Below are 19,159 nucleotides of genomic sequence, written 5' to 3'. Positions count from 1 at the left end.
TATTGGGTGTTCCCTATTACGTTTTTAAGGAAATAGTTTAGAGGGAAAAATTCCCATTTGTCTTTCTCCCTTTGGTGACTCAGTACCATACATCACCTATAAGCAAGTGACATGCTTCCAACACTGTCAGTGCTTTTCCAAACCAGCTTGGGTTTGTGCCCCTCCTTTCTTCAACCCCTCTTGATAGAGAAGCTTTTGTTATCTGCTCATTGCTTCCCCATAGTAATGTGGCTTAAACAGCAAATTCTGTGGGTTGAGAATCATGGTTGTGAACCTAAGCTTTGCCATTTTGCTCCTCTGTTCTGCACCACCCACCTCACTGCCATAATTTTACTCCATTTTACTAGGTCATGGCTCCTTGTAGCCCTTTTCTAAACTTCTTAAATTTGTATAGCTTATTTTAAGACACTCTAAAACAACCTAATCACTTTATTGTTCAGCATCAAATATTGTCCAGTAATGCTTCTGTGAAGCACTTTGAAAAGTTTCACCATTGTTGTATACAAAGTTGTTGTATTTACAATATCTGTATTGTCAGATTCACCATTTAGATTGAAATAAGCAGTGCAAGCAAGTTTATATATTGTGATTTGTAACAATTGCATTTGGTTGTGTTCTTTCAAATTATTGACCAAACCAATATTTTTCTATTTAGTATCTATAGACACAGCAGTTGATGTGTTTGATCTGAAGTTTTCTGCTGAACTGGGAGCATTGAACATATTTGTTTGTGATGAAAATTTCAGCATTGCTGATATCAAAATACAAGGTAAACAAATCCATATTGAGCTTTGGATTCAGTAGCCCAAAGATGCTTTGGATTATTTGGTGTACACTAGCTCTGTTTGCAGGACTGTGCCATTTAGCGCCAGTAAAACAACATGTAACTTAATTGCTACATACCTAACATCTGAGGATATCACGGCGAAGGGTTTCTGGGCAGCTGCGTGGCGAGGGGGGGGTATCTGGGCTGTGTGGCGAGGGGTTTCTGGGCTGTGTGGCGAGGGGGGGTTTCTGGGCTGTGTGGCGAGGGGTGGTTTCTGAGCTGTGTGGCGAGGAGGGGTTTCTGGGCTGTGTGGTTAGGGGGGGTTTCTGGGCTGTGTGGCGAGGGGGGTTTCTGGGCTGCGTGGCGAGGGGGGGGTTTCTGGGCTGTGTGGCGAGGGGGGTTTCTGGGCTGTGGTGAGGGGGGTTTCTGGGCTGTGTGGTGAGGGGGGTTTCTGGGCTGTGCGGCGAGGGGGGGGCTTCTGGGCTGTGTGGCGAGGTGGGGTTTTTGGGCAGCTGCATGGCGAGGGGTATCTGGGCTGCGTGGCATGGGGTATCTGGGCTGCATGGTGAGGGGGGTATCTGGGCTGCGTGGTGAGAGGGGTATCTGGGCTGCGTGGTGAGGGGGGTGTCTGGGCTGCGTGGTGAGGGGGGTGTCTGGGCTGCGTGGTGAGGGGGGTATCTGGGCTGCGTGGCGAGGAGTGTTTCTGGGCAGCTGCGTGGTGAGGGGTGTTTCTGGGCAGCTGCGTGGCGGGGGGTATCTGGGCTGCGTGGCGAGGGGTATCTGGGCTGTGTGGTGAGGGGGGTATCTGGGCTGCGTGGCGAGGGGTATCTGGGCTGCGTGGCGAGGGGGGTTTCTGGGCTGTGTGGCGAGGGATATCTGGGCTGTGTGGCGAGGGGGGTTTCTGGGCTGTGTGGCGAGGGGGTTTTCTGGGCTGTGTGGCGAGGGGTATCTGGGCTGAATGGTGAGGGGTGTTTCTGGGCAGTGTGGCGAGGAGGGTTTCTGGGCTGTGTGGCGAGGGGGATTTCTGGGCTGCGTGGCGAGGGGGGTTTCTGGGCTGCGTGGCGAGGGGGGTTTCTGGGCTGCGTGGCGAGGGGTATCTGGCCTGTGTGGTGTGGGGGGGTTTCTGGGCTGCGTGGCGAGGGGTATCTGGGCTGCATGGTGAGGGGGGTATCTGGGCTGTGTGGTGAGGGGGGGTTTCTGGGCTGCGTGGTGAGGGGGGGTTTCTGGGCTGCGTGGTGAATGGGGGGTTTCTGGGCTGTGTGGTGAGGGGGGGTTTCTGGGCTGCGTGCTGAGGGGGGGGTTTCTTGGCTGCGTGGCGAGGGGTATCTGGGCTGTGTGGTGTGGGGGTGTTTCTGGGCTGTGTGGCGAGGGGGGGGTTTCTGGGAAGTGTGGTGAGGGGTTTCTGGGCTGTGTGGTGAGGGGTATCTGGGCTGTGTGGCGAGGGGGGTTTCTGGGCTGCGTGGTTAGGGGGGGTTTCTGGCTGCGTGGCGAGGGGTGTTTCTGGGCTGCGTGGTGAGGGAGGTTTCTGGGCTGCGTGGTGAAGGGGGGTTTCTGGGCTGCGTGGTGAGGTGGGGTTTCTGGGCTGCGTGGCGAGGGGTGTTTCTGGGCTGCGTGGCGAGTGGTATCTGGGCTGTGTGGCGAGGGGTGGGCTGTGTGGTGAGGGGGGTTTCTGGGCTGTGTGGTGAGGGGGGTTTCTGGGCTGTGTGGTGAGGGGGGTTTCTGGGCTGTGTGGTGAGGGGGGTTTCTGGGCTGTGTGGTGAGGGGGGTTTCTGGGCTGTGTGGTGAGGGGGGTTTCTGGGCTGTGTGGTGAGGGGGATCTGGGCTGCGTGGCGAGGGGTGGGCTGTGTGGTGAGGGGGGTATCTGGGCTGTGTGGTGAGGGGGGGGTATCTGGGCTGTGTGGTGAGGGGGGGGTATCTGGGCTGTGTGATGAGGGGGGGGTTCTGGGATGTGTGGTGAGGGGATTCTGGGCTGTGTGGTGAGGGGTTTCTGGGCTGTGTGGTGAGGGGGGTATCTGGGCTGTGTGGTGATGTGGGGTATCTGGGCTGTGTGGCGAGGGGGGGTTTCTGGGGTGTGTGGTGAGGGGTATCTGGGCTGTGTGGCGAGGGGGGTTTCTGGGCTGTGTGGCGAGGGGGTTTCGGGACAGGGGTTGTCTTTAGATACCTGCACTTTCAAGTTCCATCAAAATCCACACAATCCTCTTGTCCCTCCTCTTCCCAAAACCAGCCTGTACTCATATCAGCTGGAATAACCTGTTCAAAGCATATCTCCTATACAGGTTCCATGCCTTAAGAAGGTGTTGGACTTCCATTTGTTTGGTCCTTGATTATGCTTAGCAACTTACTGCAGTGGTTTGCTGTTGCCTTCTGCGATACAATATCTAGATAGGACAAACAGTATTTGTAATTCATGTAGTTATGCTGCGAGTAATGGGCTTTGCATGACTTCCAGTCATTGATAATTAACCTCCATGTTTATTGAGGGCAGGCAATGCACTGTAAATATATCTGTTTCACAGAGCTTCTAAAATAAGGAGGGACCTCAAATTAAGCTTAATAATGTGACAGTGTGATTTAACCTGATATAATGTTGACAGATAATGGGTGCCAAAATGAGAGATTTAAACTTAAAATGAATGGTATAGAATTAATACATGCCTTCTGTATTGTTTTTAAGCTTGAGTTTGTGGCTTACAGACCATTATACTTACAGCCTTTTCACACTTAAACTGTTGTTATTTATCCTAGCTTACATCGGTCTTGAATTCATATTATTAAGTCATTAATATGGGTAGTTAAATCGTTCTAAGATCAGATTTGATGGATAAACAGTTTATTTCTGTGATAAAACATTCTGTAGCTTGATATTAAATCTGTAATTATATGATGGTCTTCCAACAAAACTTTCCAGGTATGGATGCATCTGTGTCTGTGCAGCCAAAGCAGACAGAAGGTTTTGCCCGACTCAGAGATATCATTGTCACAGATGTTGGCTCAAGGACTCTACATAAAAAGGTAAGCTGTTCGATATAAGTGGTAGTTGTTTTGAGCAGCGCATTATTCCACGCAGGTTTGGACTTGACCACGCCATTTCTTGAAGTCAGCTCACCACCACCTTCTCAAGGGCAACTAGGGATGGACAATAAATGCTGGCCTAGCCAGTGACACCCACATCCCAAGAATGAATAAAAAAAAGCATGACACTCTGAAATTAAATAACCCACTTTGTTTTGATCTATATGATAGTTCACTCTTTATTTTATTCAGATTGCTGGCAGAATTTATCATGTAGACTGCGACTTTAAACGAGTACTCCTAGGCCAGTGAGATGGCTCAATTGAAGTTTCTGTTTGAGCCAGACAGCCTATTGGATCCCAGACTTTGAGAAGGTGGTAAATTGCCCTCTTAAACTGTTTCAGTATGTGGTAAAGATGAGCAGTTTGGACAACTGAGATGATTCCTTACTTCAAAGGGAAGCTAAGAATCGATCACCATGGTGTGGGACTATAGTTTCATAGATATATACCATAGAGACTGGGTTGGAAGAGCAAGTTTTTTTTCTCCTTGATGAAGTTCGTGAATCAATTTTTGGTCCAGTAGAAAGTGAGTCTGGGAGGTTAATAATGGAAAATAAAGACATTGGCAGATACCCATGTGCTATGGGTACACCCGCAGCACTGAGTGTACCCACACCACATGGACTGCAGCGGTTCAAGAAGGCAGCTCACCACCACCTTCTCAAGGGCAGCTGGGGATGGGCAATAAATTCTGGCTCAGCCCACAAAGCCCACATCCCATGAATGAATTTTAAAAAATTAAACATGTATTTTGCATCAGTCTTCACTATAGAAGGTACAAGTAACATCCCAGAAATAGCTGTAAATCAGGAAATGGAAGAGAGGGAGGAACTCAAGAAAATCAGTCACCAGGGAAGTGAGTGATACTGATAAAATTGTTGGAGCTGCAGGCTGACAAATCCCCAGGCCCTGATGGACTTTATCCTGGGGTCTTAAGGGAAGTGGCTAGTGAGATAGTTGAAGCATTGGTTTTAATTTTCCAAAATTCCTTAGATTCTGGGAAGGTGCCATTAGATTGGAAAATAGCAAGTGTAACTCCTTTATTCCAAAAGGGAGGGAGACAGAAAGCAGGAAACTATAGGCCAGTTAGTCAAAAACCTGTCATAGGGAAAATGTTAGAAGCTATTATTAAAGATATTATGGCAGGGCAGTTAGAAAAATTCAAGGCAATCAGGCAGAGTCAGCATGGTTTTGTAAAAGGGAAATCATGTTTAATCAATTTATTGGAGTACTTTGAAGGAGTCACATGTGCTGGGGATCAAGGGGAATCAGTGGATATACTGTACTTAGATTTCCAGAAGGCATTTGATAAGGTGCCACATCGGAGTTTATTGCAGAAAATAAAAGCTCATGGCATGGGGGGTAATATATTGACATGGATAGAAGATTGGCTAGCTAACAGGAAACAGAGTGTAGCCACAAATGGGTCTTTTTCTGGTTGGCAGGATGTAATGACTGGTGTGCCACAGGGATCAGTGCTGGGGCCTCAACTCTTTACAATTTATATTAATGACTTGGATGAAGGGACAGATGGTATGATTGCTAAATTTGCTGATGATACAAAGATAGCTGGGAAGGTAAATTGTGAAGAGGACATGAGGTTACAAGGGGACATAGGTTTAGTGAGTGTGCAAAGATCTGGCAAATGGATTATAATGTGGGCAAATGTGAAATTGTCCATTTTGGCAGGAAGAATAAAAAGGAAGCATATTACCTAAATGGTGAGAGATTGCAGAGCTCTGAGGTTCAGAGGGATCTCTGTGTCCTAGTGCATGAATCACAAAAAGTTAGTATGCAGGCACAGCAAATTAGGAAAGCTAATAGAATGTTATTTATTGTGAGGGGAATTGAATATAAAAGTAGGGAGGTAATGCTTCAGTTGCCCAGGCCACTGGTGAGACCACATCTGGAGTACTGTGTATAGTATTGGTCTCCTTATTTAAGGAAGGGTGTAAATACATTAGAAGCAGTTCAAAGAAGGTTGACTAAACTATTACCAGGAATGGGCAAGCTGTCTTCTGAGGAAATATTGGACAGGGTCAACTTGTATCCACTGGAGTTTAGAAGAGTAAGAGATGACTTGATTGAAACCTTTAAGATCCTGAGGGTCTTGACAGGGTAGATATTGAGAGGATGTTTCCTTGTGTGGAAGAATCTAGAATGAAGGGTCACTGTTTAAAAATAAGGTGTTGCCTATTTAAGACAGAGATGAGAAGAAATTTTTTCTGAGTGTTGTGAGTCTTTGGAACTCCCTGAAAAGGAAGTGGAAGCAGAGTCTTTAAATGTTTTCAAGGCAGAGTTAGATAGATTCTTGATAAGCAAGGGGGTGAAAGGTTATCAGGGATAGGCGGGAGGTTACAGTCAGATCAGCCATGAACTTATTAAATGGCAACGCAGGCTCAAAGGGCCGAGTGGCCTACTCCTAGTCCTAACTCGTATGTATGTATGTATGATTAGGTTTTTACAACAATCCGATAGCTTGATACTTGTTTTTCTTACTGCTAACAACTTTGTTTCCAGATATTTTTAACCATATTTAATTTTCAAGCTGACTTGTTGGGATTTAAGCTCTCATTCGCTAGACTATTTGTTCAAGGCTGTAGAATATTACTTCAGTGATATAATCCCTACATTACTGTATTCTGACATCACCGAGATAAATGGGATCAGGCTCCAAAATAAAAGTCCAACTCTACATTTAGAATCATACGTTACAGTGCATAAAGAGGCCATTCAGCCCATTGTGCCTGCGCTAGCCATAAAAATTTTCAGGCTTATCCCTTGCACCCTGTTTAAATGTTGGTACGATGTTCGCAGACCTCCAATCCTCTGGTACCTCGACTGTATCTAGTGAGGATTGGAAAATGACCCTCAGAACATCCGCTATTTCCTCCCTGGCTTCCTTTAATAACCTGGATACAATCCATCTGGCCCTTGTGATTTATCCACCTTCAAGGATGCCAGTCCCTCCAGTACTTCCTCTCTTATTATGCTTATTGCATCTAATATTTCACACTCTTCCCCTTTAGCTAGAATGTCTGCATCATCCGCCTCCTTAGTGAAGACAGAGACAAAGTACTCATTGAGAACCCTGCTCACATCTTCATAATCAATGTGCAAGTTACCATGTACATCTCTGACAGACCCTACCCCTTCCTTGGTTATCCTCTTACTCTTAATGTACTGGTAAAACGTCTCTGGGTTTTCTTTGATTTTACCTACCAATATATTTTCGTATCTTCTCTTTGCTCTCCTAACTTCCATTTTTACTTCACCCCTTTACTTTCTATACTCTTCAAGGCTTTCTACAGTATTAAGCTTTTTGTGACTGTCATAAGGTTTCTCTTTCTGCTTTATCTTGACCTGTATGCTTCTGGATAAGCAAAGGGATCGAGATTTGGCAGTTCCACCCTTTCCCTTTGTGGGGACATATCCACACTGTGCCCATAGAATCTTAATTTTGAATACCTCGAAATGTAGACAATGGGAGCAGGAGTAGGTAATTTGGCCCTTGGAGCCTATTTCACCATTCAATATGATCATGGCTGATCCTCTATCTCAATGGCATACCCTGCTCTCTCCCCATAACCCTTGCCACCTTTAGAGTCTAGAAATCTATTTATTTCCTTCTTAAATATACTGAGTGACTTAGCCTCCACAGCCTTCTGTGGTGGAGAATGCCATAGGTTCACCACCTTCTGAATGAAGAAGTTACTTCTCATCTCAGTCCTAAATGGCCTACTCTGTATCCTGAGACTGTGACCCCTTGTTCTAGACCCCCCAGACAGAGAAAATATCCCTGCATCCAGCCTGTCCAGCCCTGTCAGAATTTTATACGTTTCAATGAGATCCCCTCTCATTCTTCTGATCTCCAGTGAATATTGGCCTAGTCGACTCAATCTCTTCTCGAACAACAATCCTGTCATCCCAGGAATCAGTCTGGTGAACCTTTGCTGCACACTGATAAAAGTAAAATACTGTGGATGCTGGAAATCTGAAATAAAAACAGAAAATGCTGGAAAAACTCCGGTCTCACAGCATCTGTGGAGAGAGAAACAGAGTTAACGTTTCGAGTCTGTACGCCCCTTCTTCAGAGAAGGAGGATAACTCTGTTTCTCTCTGCACAGATGCTGTCAGACCTGTTGAGTTTTTTCAGCATTTTCTGTTCTTTCTTTGCTGCACTCCGTCTGGCAAGTATATCCTTCCTTAGGTAAGGAGACCAAAACTGCGCACACTATTCTAGCTGTGGTCTCACCAAGGCCCTGTGCAGCTGCATTAAGACACCCTTGCTCCTGTGCTCAAGTCCTCTCGCAATGAAGGCCAGCATACCATTGCCGCCTTAATGGTTTGCTGCATGCTTGCTTTCAGTGATTGGTGTACAAGGACACCCAGGTCCCTTTGTACATCAAGATTTCCCAATCTATCACTATTTAAATAATACCCTGCCATTCTGTTTTCCCTTCTAAAGTGGATAACTTCACACTTACTCACGTTATACTGCATTTGCCATGTATTTGCCCACTCACTCAACCTGTCTAAATCACCTTGAAACCTCTTAACATCCTCCTCACCACTCACATTCCCACCAAGTTTTGTGTTGTCAGCAAACTTGGAAATAATACATTTGGTTCCCTCATCCAAATCATTGATATAGATTGTGAATAGCTGGGCCCCAAGCACTTATCCCTGTGGTACCCCACTGGTCATTGCCAGCCATTCTGAAAAAGACTCAATTAATTCTACTCTTGGTTTCCTGTCTGCTAACCAGTTCTCAATCCATGCCAATATATTACCCCCAATTCGTTGTGCTTTAATTTTACACACTAACCTCTTATGTGGAACTTTATCAAAACTGTTCTGAAAATCCAAATATACCACATCCACTGGTTCTCCCTTACCTATTCTGCTAGTTACGTCCTCAAAAAACTCTAGTAAGTTTATCAAACATGATTTACCTTTCATAAATTCATGTTGACTTTGTCTGACCTACCTGATCTTTTCTAAGTGTGCTGTTATAGTACACTCTAGCATTTACCCTACTACTGATGTTAGGCTAACTGGTCTGTAATTCCCTGTTTTCTCCCTCCCTTTTTTAAATAGTGGGGTTACATTTGCCACTCTCCGATCTGCCGGGACTGTTCCAGAATCTACAGAATTTTGGAAGATGACAACCAACGCATCTATGATTTCTGTGGCCACCACCTTTAGTACCCTGGGATGTAGGTTATCGGGCCCTGGGGGTTTATTAGCTTTCAGTCCCATTAATTTCTCCAGCACTATTTCTTTTAACTAATATTAATTTCCTTCAATTCCTCCTTCTCCCTAGACCCTTGGTTCCCGAGTATTTCTGGGAAGTTATTTGTGTCTTCCTCCGTGAAGACAGAACTAAAGTAGTTGTTTAATTGCTCTGCCATTTCCTTGTTTTCTATTATAAATTCTCCTGTCTCAGACTGGAAGGGACTTGCCTTCATTAATCTTTTTGCATACTTACAGTCCGCTTTTATTACTCTTGCAAGTTTACTCTCATACTCTATTCTTCCCCTCTTAATCAATCTTAGTCTGCCTTTGCTCCCAATTCTTAGTTCCCCAATAGTTCTGAAATCTTTTTTGTCTTTTATTGTGAATATGGATACAGAGTATTTGTTTTAATGTCTCTGCCATTTCTTTATTTCCCCTTATTATTTTTCCTGATGAGACCATGTTTACTTTTGTTAATCTCTTCCTTTTCGCATACCTATAGAAGCTTTTACAATAAAAACAAAGTGCTGGAAAAGCTCAGCAGGTCTGGCAGCATCTGTGGAGAGAGAAACAGAGCTAACATTTCAATTCCAATGTGACTCTTCTTTGGAAACTTTTGCAATCTGTTTTTCTGTCTCTTGCTAGTTTACTCCTATTTTAAAAAATCTTTATCAATGTCTTGATAATTTTTTGGTGAATTCTAAAATCCTTTTGATATTTAGGCTTATTACTCGTTTTATCAACATTATTATAAGCCCCTTCCTTTACTCTAATTCCATGTTCTTGTTAGCTGCGGGTGAACCATTTTTCCATGGGGTTTGTTATCCTTTTGAGGGAATGTACATTTAGAACCATAGAAAAGTTACAGCACAGAAGGAGGCCATTCAGCCCATCGTGCCCAGGTGCCCTTTCTAATCCCACCTTCCTGCACCCGGCCCATAGCCCTGCAGTTTTCAGCACTTAAGGTGCAGATCCAGGTACTTTTTAAAAGAGTTTAGAGTTTCTGCCTCTACCACCAACTTGAGCAGCGAATTCCAGACACCCACTACCCTCTGCATAAAAAAGTTCTTCCTCATGTCCCCCCTACACTTTCTGCCACTTATCTTGAATCTATGTCCCCTGGCTCTAGAATTCTCCACCAAGAGAAACAATTTTATCCTGTCCTCTCTATCTATTCCCCTCATAATTTTGTACACCTCAATCAAGTCACCTCTCAGCCTTCTTTGTACTAAGGAAAATAACCCCAACCTATCCAATCTCTCCTTGTAGCTACACTTTTCTAACCCTGGCAACATTCTTGTAAACCTCCTCTGTACTCTCTCCAGAGCTATTACATCCTTCCTGTAATGTGGTGACCAGAACTGCACACAATACTCCAGTTGTGGCCTCACCAGTGTTTTATACAATTCCAACATTATATCCTTACTTTTATATTCTATACCTCTGCCAATGAAGGAGAGCATTCCATATGCCTTCTTTACAACCTTGTCTACTTGAACTGCTGCCTTCAGGGACCTGTATACTTGTACGCCAAGATCTCTCACTTCATCTACCCCTCTTAGTATATTCCCATTTATTGTGTAACCCCTGTAACTGTTTGACTTTCCTAAATATATGACCTCACATTTCTCTATGTTAAAATCTATCTGCCACTTTACCGCTCACTCCACCAACCCATCTATATCGTTTTGGAGATTTTGGCTATCCTCTACACTATCCACTACTCGGCCAATATTTGTTGCAAATTCTGAATTAAATGTTTGAGTGTTTGCGATTGCCTATCTACCATCATATCTTTTAATCTAATTTTCCAATCTACCTTGACCAATTCACCCCTCAGACCTGCGTAGTTTGCTTTGTTTAGGTTTGACACCCTAGATTTGGACTTAACCAAATCATAATCAAACTGTACAAAATTTTGTCATATTTTGATCACTATTCTCCAGAGGCTCCTTTAATACGAGGCTGTTAATTAACTGTTTCTCATTGCATGATACTAGATCTAAATTAACCTTCTGGTTCTTTGACGTACTGATCTTTGGAATCAAACTTTAAGAAATGTAGCAGTAGAGTATGAATTCAGACAGATGGAAATAGTGAGCTAATACTGTTCTTATATCTTTAGGTTGTGTCCATTATTGGTGAAGAAGTCTTCAGCTTCAAGATGGTTTTGTGTTCCAATGCTACAGAGGGAGCGGACTATCTTGACATGTCAAAAGTGGATGGGGAAGTGACTTTGCAAGTGGGTTGCATTCAATTGGTGTACCTACACAAATTTTTTATGTCATTGCTGGTAAGTATACTGCTTGCGAATTCAACACAATAAGCTTAACAACTACACCAAGCCCTAGTTTTAAGTTACCCCAGTTTAAGTTGTTTTGTTTTAATGTCAGTCAGTTAATGGACCTGCATTGTTGTTTTGTGCCGTACTGGATGTTGGGTCATTTGATTCAATCGGCGCCATTTTGGAGTGGCCTCTGCTGCTCCTTGACCCTTCCTTTCTCTACTGACCCTCCAGTTCACGGCCTCTGCCGCTCCCTGATCCTCCAGCTGCAGACCCTCTGGTTCATGGCCTCTGCTGTTCTCTGTCTTTTCTTCTTGCTGCCCGCCATCCGGGTTGAAGTTGAAGCTGCTCTTCCTGCCTTTTGCTGCTCACCTCCAGAGTCCTTGTTCACAGCAAGGGTTCGGGAGAAGGAATTGACAGGCGGCGGAGGTGGGAGGTTTGGCGAGAAGAAGGTTCTGCAGGGAGTGTAAGGGTCAGGGAGTGGCTGAGGCTGCGAATTGGAGGGTTGGTGACAGGAAGGGCTTGTAGCAACCCAGAGGGTCAGGAAATGCTATGTGTGGCAAGCGGGAGTTGCAGCCAGTACGAGAGACACCGGGCAGGAAATAAGTAGAAGTTAGCATATTTCTTTATAATTGTAAATTAGTTTTATTTTAAAAGTTATTTCATTTACCAATATAGGAATTTAGCAGTGTAAAGTATTTCAACTTACAGGGTATAATGTTTTTTCTGATGATGATGGCCCTACAGAATCTAACTACAGCTTTCACATTGGCTTAATCTGATTCACTTAAAGTTGTTTCACTTAAAGTCGCACTTTTCAGAAGCGCAGCTACAACTTTGTGAGTACTTACTGTATTCCAGTGCATTCCTGACCAACCATCCGCCTTCCTAAACTTGATCATATCCAAAACTCTGCTGCCTGTATCCTAACCTGCATCAAGTCCAGCTTGTGCATCACCTCGTGTGCTTGCTGTCCTACTTGGGGTCTTGGTGCACCAGTGCTTGGATTTTAAAATTTTTGCTCTCATGTTGAAATCCTTCCATGGCCTCGCCTCCCCCAAAGCCTGTAACCTCCTTCACCTCTATATGCCTCAGAACTTTTGTGTTTCTCCAACTCCATCTCTTGTGCATCCCTCACATTCTTTGTCCCACCTTTTCCCTTTGAAAACCAAGCTGAGAGCAGGCGTCACTTGTTTGAAGAGGGTGAACAGATCTCAGTAGCAGTTGATGCTGGATTGTGGGACAGTAAATGCTTGATTGAATGAGCTATTGTGGGGGAATACTGATTGAAACTGAGTATTGTGTCCCCTACCACTTGTAAACATGTTTATCTGTAGGGAATTTTTTTTTGAGACTTTTATATGAAAAAAACTAAAGCTGTTTTTTTTTAAATGGCCAATAGAACTTCTTTGACAATTTACAAGAAGCAAAGGAAGCAGTAAGTGCAGCCACAGCCCAGGCTGCAGAAAAAGCAGCCTCCAGTGTGAAGGACTTTGCTCAGAAGAGTTTTCGACTGGCAATGGACATAAATTTGAAAGCTCCGGTTATCATCATCCCTGAGTCCTCCATCTCAATGAACGCTGTGGTGGCAGATTTGGGTTTGATTACTGTACAGAATAAATTTACTCTGATCTCTGCTGAAGAGTGCACACTGCCGCCTGTGGTGGACATCATGGAGGTTCAACTAACACAGCTGAAACTCTCACGGTACGATACATTTGGAATAATTGATTCCGTAGATGTAATTTAACCTGCATGGGAAGTGATCCTATTTCTACTTTACTCAATTAGTTCTGAAGAAGAGTCATATGGACTTGAAACGTTAACTCTGTTTCTGTCTCCACAGATGCTACCAGACCTGCTGAATTTTTCCAGAATTTTTCTGTTTTTATTTCAGATTTCTCGCATCCGCAGTATTTTGCTTTTACTCAATTAGTTGTTTGGGAATAGGAACTCAATGCTTTCCATTGTCCCCATGTTTCCATGAATTTTAACTTATTTTATTGATTTCTTCTCCAACCCCTGCTAATTTTCACATTCATTCATGCTTTTTCTTACTAGTTACATATCCGTGTATTCAGTAGAAGTTTCTGAGGAGTAATCTATTTGGAACCCCATGCATTAAAAATTTGGGGCAAAAAGATAACATTCCCTTTCTAAAAATTGTTTAAACCATAGGATACCAATTCTATGAATGAACAACGTTCGTTTCTGTTGTGAAGGTGTACAACAAGATGCGTGTAGCAAAGGCAAAGAAATGATTGGCAATGGAGAGAGAGAGACGATTATGGTTGGCAAGTGACAATTAACTGACTTGGTGACACAGAAGCCACATTGTACAAGTCTATTCTATATCACAGTGAGCATTAAACTGGTGCTGACTCCATGGGCAAATAACAGTGATTAGTAGATTTATTGAATTTGGACAATATTCGCCAGATTGTACACAGTCTGTAATATACTTGCACCTATGATTGCATAAGACATATGATGCAGTGTATAAATGTCTGGTAAATGAAGTGATACTTCTAACTTTCAATTTAAAAAAATATATAATATTGATAAAATGCTGCCTCTGGCAGGATCTGGTAGCTCCCAACATTTTAAAGGACCCAAACAGTCTGAAGTCTTCAAAGCCCTCAGGGTGAGTCTAAAGTACACATCTCCATGCTATTGGCCCTCCAGCATGTTCCAATGATCACTCCTGATGCATTTATGAAGCAATAGGGAGGAATATGTTCAAGCCTTGTGCTTTTTTTGAATTAAATGGGAGCTTGGGGAGCCAATAGTTCCTCGTTGCCTTCTCCATGGCAAAGTTTCGGCCAGCCAGAGTCAACTTGCCAACCAGTTAGCACCCTTTTCTCCTGTAGTATAAATTGTTGTGATGGTTTGAAATTAGACATTCTTGTGTTTGTCCTGATGAGTGCGAGACGAAAAGCTCCAGTAACATGTCTCTCTTTTCAGCAATAATAAAGGAGAACGGTGCTTTGTATTTGCAAGTGTCTGCTTGTGATCTGCTCTTCAGCATCAATATAAAGCATCGCCATCTAGAGTATACATGACCCTTTTTTAAGTTTTCTGTAATTATTTCACATTCTCTTTATCTGTTGGTGAGAGGTTTTGTAAGCCATTCTGTTCTAGTTTCTTGGATTCTGCATTTTCTTCCCATTTTAGAACTGTTCTGCAGAAAGACTCAGCACAGCCTGATTTTCAGATTTTGCAACCAGTGAACATGCTGCTGATGATAAAACGAAATCTGGCTGTAGCGTGGTATCACAAAATCCCTGGCATAGAAATAAATGGAGACCTAAAAGCAATGAATGTAAGTATGTTTCTTCCAGACTCCAATAAGATATGAAAATGAATTTGCTGCAGGTTATATGCACATTCAACTTCGACATTGGGATGTTCTCTGGTTAGTGAATGCTGTCAACTTTTAGTTGAAGAACATCTCTCAAATTGGAGATACATTAACATTATCATGTGCAACATTATTCCCTGAAGCATCTCTGAACTGAAGTAAAACAGCATAATATTTTATAGGTAGTTCTTATTGATGTATTATATCCCTTGCCCTTGTTTTCACAATCCTCTCTGAGTTTCCCCTCTTTGTGCTATGTGATCAGTCCTTAGCAAAGGCCTCAGTTTCATCTCTTATTTTCCACCCCAAGGAATTTCGAGCCTGTCATCGACAGTGAACTCTGCCCTCTTCGCCTCCGTTTCTTGGACCAGGGGCCTTATCCTGCACAGCGTCTTCAGAATTCTGGCTTCTCACCCTTTCTGGATCTTTTCATTGAGAACTGCCAGTGTGGCATGAGCTATCTCAATTTCTCTGCTGCCCTCAATTATTCTAACTATCTCCCTCTGAACTTGGAGCCCTCAATTTTTTCAGATCCAACATTGTTATGACATCATTTGTTGTTGTTTGGCCTACAGACCTCTAGCTAATAGAGGCCGAACACCAATTCTTTGGTGGTACCTCTTAACTCCCCCAAACATTGACTCCACCACCGGACATCAAGCCATTGTTTCCAAGACTATCACTGACCTCATCTCCCTTGAAAAACTTTCCTCTACTTCTGACTCCAAACAGTCCGCCTCTACTTCTTTCCCAAGATCCACAAACAGGACTGCCTGATATACTCATTGTTTCAGTCTGTCCCTTCCTCACTGAACTGATTTCTTTGTATTATAACTTTTTTTTATCCTCCTGCTCAGCCTCTTCCTACCTCCACCTGCGTCTCTTCTGACATCCTCTGTCACTTGATAACAGTTTCTGACTCCCATAGCTCCTCAACTACACTTTCTCACTCCGTTTCCTGCAAGGATTTTATTCCATTCTCCTAGTTTCTCCTTCTCTGTCGGATGTATTTTAACAATGCAACCTTCCACACCAGCCCTTCCGATATATCTTCCATTTTCCTCAAACATAAATTCCTCTCCACTGTGGTTGACAGGGCTCTCGATTGTGTGCATTCCATTTCCTGCACATTGCTCTCAGCCCTTCACCCAGCTCCATAACCATGATTGTTCCCTTTGTCCTCACACTCAACATTCAATAGATCATCCCTTCAACATTCCTGCCACTAGTTTGATGCCATCACGAAATGCACCTTCCCCTCCCCATCTCCTTTCAGCATTCTGAAGGGATGTTCCCTTTCTAACATCCTGATCCACTGCTTAGTCACTCCCAACACCCCCTCCCCTTCCTACAGCACCACACCATGTAACCGCAGGAGATGCAACTTCTGCTCATTCATCTCCTATTTCCTCACTAGCCAAACTCCCCTTCAAAGTGAAACAGCAATTTACTTTCAGTTTAGTATACTATATTCACTAATCGCAGATTGGGTGTCCACTTTGTAGAGCACCACCGTTCAGTTCACAGTGTTACCCTAAACTTCCGGTTGCCTGTCATTTTAATTCTCTGCTCCACTCACACTCTGAAGCCTGTATCATTGACCCCCTAACTGCACCAATGAGTCTCAATGCAAGTTGGAGGGACAGTGGCTCATCCTTCAATGAGACACTCTACAGCCTTCCAGACTCAACACCGAGTCAAACAATTTCACTTCATAACCTCAGCTCCAATTTTTTTGTTTGTTTCTGGGTGGCAGCTTTTGGGAATGATTCTCCATTTTCCCTTTAACATTTCCTCTAGACACTTCCCCAGCCCTTGGGGAACTCCATGGCAAATCTTCCTCCAGTTCGAAAAAAAACTGTTTCTTGTCATTCAGCCAATTTCATATCCATTTTGTGACTGACCCGTTTATTCCATGAGCTGTAATTTTGTTCACAAGTTTGCTGGGTAGCTCTTTATCAAGTGCCTTTTGGCTGTTCATGTACACCATTACCCTCATCAACCCTCTCTCTTACCTCATCAAAAAACTCAAACAAGTTAGTTAAACATGATTTGCCCTTAAGTCTATGCAGTCTTTGCTTAATTAACCCGCATTTGCCCAAGTGACTATTCATTTTGTTCTGTGACTATTCATTTTGTCAGAGAAAATAGCAGAGATGTATTCAGAAAGGAGAGGCAATAGGAGGAGATTGAACAAGCAGACCAGAAGTTGAAAACAATCTAAAGGATTTGTGTTTTGTTGAGTGACCGATTGATATGTAATGAATATGATTTTCAGAAGAGATTTGGAAATCTATATCACAGGAGGCTTATTCTTAGCAAAACTGCTTAGCTCTACTGGTGTCTTTGTCACTGAAACCCTTACCCATGCTTCTTGACATATTCATTGTGCGCCTGTTAGCTGTTTCTCTACTCTATATGAGTGTCATATTGTCAAACTCTCCATCCTTGTCTTATGCTATTTTAATTTCTGACCATCACCTCTGTCTTCATTGATGTGCACTGGCTCTGCCCGTCAATGCATTAAATTTAAAATTGTCAACCTTGTCTTCAAATCCCTCGATAACCTTGCATTGTGTTGCTGTGGAACTTCCTCCTATTTTGCAGTCTCTGCTGCGCACGTTAGTTTTTGTGCTTCTCAGCTCCCTTTACCTCTAACCAGTAAGACCTCTGCACTTTACTTTTTTGAATTCATTCTTTACCTTTGCTATATTGATAAATATTTGTTCCCCAGTTGTTTTAACATCTGCTTTGAGAAAGCCTTAAATGACACTTTGTTCAACTGTTCAATTCTCCACATGTGGTTTTTAATGTAAGACGTCAGATTTCTATTTGTCAGAATGTTCCAAGTACTTGAGCTTCTGATCAGTATGTAAGTATGCAAAAAGAAAAAGATTTGTGAAGATAAATGTAGGTCCCTTACGGTCTGAAGTGGGAGAATTTATAATCGAGAACAAGGAAATGGCAGAGCAATTAAACAACTACTTTAGCTCTGTTTCCACAGAGCAAGACACAAATAACTTCCCAGAAATACTAGAGAACCAAGGGTTTAGTGAGAAGGAGGAATTGAAGGAAATCACAATGAGTAAAACAATAGTGCAGGAGGAATTAATGGGACCCAGGGCCCAATAACCTACATCCCAGGGTATTAAAGGAGGTGGCCCTGAAAATAGTGGATGTATTGGTTATCACCTTCCAAAATTCTGTAGATTTTGAAACAGCCTGGCAGATTGGAGGGTGGAAAATATAACCCCAGTATTTAAAAAAGGAGGGAAGGAAAGAACAGGGAATTACAGACCGGTTAGCCTAACATCAGTAGTCGGGAAAATGCTGGAGTCTATGATAAAGGATGTGATAACAGGACACTTAGAAAATATCAAGACAAAGTCAACATGGATTTATGAAAATGAAATCACGTTTGACAAAACCACTGGAGTTTTTTGAGGATGCAAATAGCAGAATAGATAAGGGAGAACCAGTGGATGTGGTGTATTTGGATTTTCATAAAGCTTTTGATAAAGTCCCAAATAAGAGGTTAGTGTGTAAAATTAAAGTACAAAGGATTGGGGTAATATATTGGCATGGGTTGAGAATTGGTTAGCAGACAGGAAACAGAGAGTAGGAATAAAGAGGTCTTTTTCAGAGTAGTAGGTGATGGCTAGTTGGGTACCGCAGGGATCAGTGCTTGGGCCCAGCTATTTGGATTTGGACGAGGGAACCAAATGTAATATTTCCAAGTTGGCTGACAACACAAAACTTGGTGGGAATGTGAGCAATGAAGAGGGTGCTAAGAGGCTTCAACGTGGTTTAGACAGGTTGAGTGAGTGGGCAAATACATGGCAGATGCAGTATAACGTGGATAGGTGTGAAGTTATCCACTTTGGTAGGAAAAACAGAACGGCAGAGTTCTTTAAATGGTGATATATTGGGAAATGTTGATGTACAAAGGGACCTTGGGTGTCCTTGTACACCAGTCACTGAAAGCAAGCATGCAGGGGCAGCAAGTAGTTAAGAAGGCAAATGATATGTTGGTCTTCATTGCGAGAGGACTTGAGTACAGGAGCAAGGATGTCTTACTGCAACTGTACAGAGCCTTGGTGAGACGAGTATTATGTGCAGTTTGGTCTCCTTACCTAAGAAAGGGTATACTTGCCAAAGGGGGAGTGTAGCGAAGGTTCACTAGACTGATTCCGAGGATGGCAGTATTGTCACATGAGGAGAGGTTGGGCCGACTAGGCCGGTATTCACTGGAGTTTAGAAGAATGAGAGGGGATCTCATTGAAACATACAAAATTCTGACATGGATGGACAGACTGGATGCAGGGATGATATTTCTTCTGTCTTCGGGGGGGTCTAGATCAAGGGGTCACAGTCTCAGGATACAGGGTAGACCATTTAGGACTGAGATTAGGAGAAACGTCTTCACAGAGGGTGGT

The 19,159-nt window shown here is 43.3% G+C and overlaps 1 protein-coding gene across 2 annotated transcripts in view; it reads left to right on the top strand.

Annotated features, from left to right (window-relative positions):
* Positions 1-19,159, top strand: part of vps13c (vacuolar protein sorting 13 homolog C) — a 350,466-nt gene that overhangs the window by 207,935 nt on the left and 123,372 nt on the right. For both annotated transcript variants that reach the window (XM_078532613.1, XM_078532615.1), the window contains 5 exons: positions 656-769; positions 3,675-3,778; positions 11,204-11,371; positions 12,765-13,069; positions 14,537-14,684. In XM_078532613.1, coding sequence (XP_078388739.1) covers positions 656-769; positions 3,675-3,778; positions 11,204-11,371; positions 12,765-13,069; positions 14,537-14,684 — 839 coding nt within the window. The remainder of the gene's footprint in view (positions 1-655; positions 770-3,674; positions 3,779-11,203; positions 11,372-12,764; positions 13,070-14,536; positions 14,685-19,159) is intronic.

Source organism: Cetorhinus maximus, chromosome 30, assembly GCF_964194155.1.
Source record: "Cetorhinus maximus chromosome 30, sCetMax3.hap1.1, whole genome shotgun sequence".
Taxonomy (NCBI): domain Eukaryota; kingdom Metazoa; phylum Chordata; class Chondrichthyes; order Lamniformes; family Cetorhinidae; genus Cetorhinus; species Cetorhinus maximus.
Note: the sequence above shows the minus strand (reverse complement) of the source record. Positions and strands in the feature narration are given on the sequence as shown.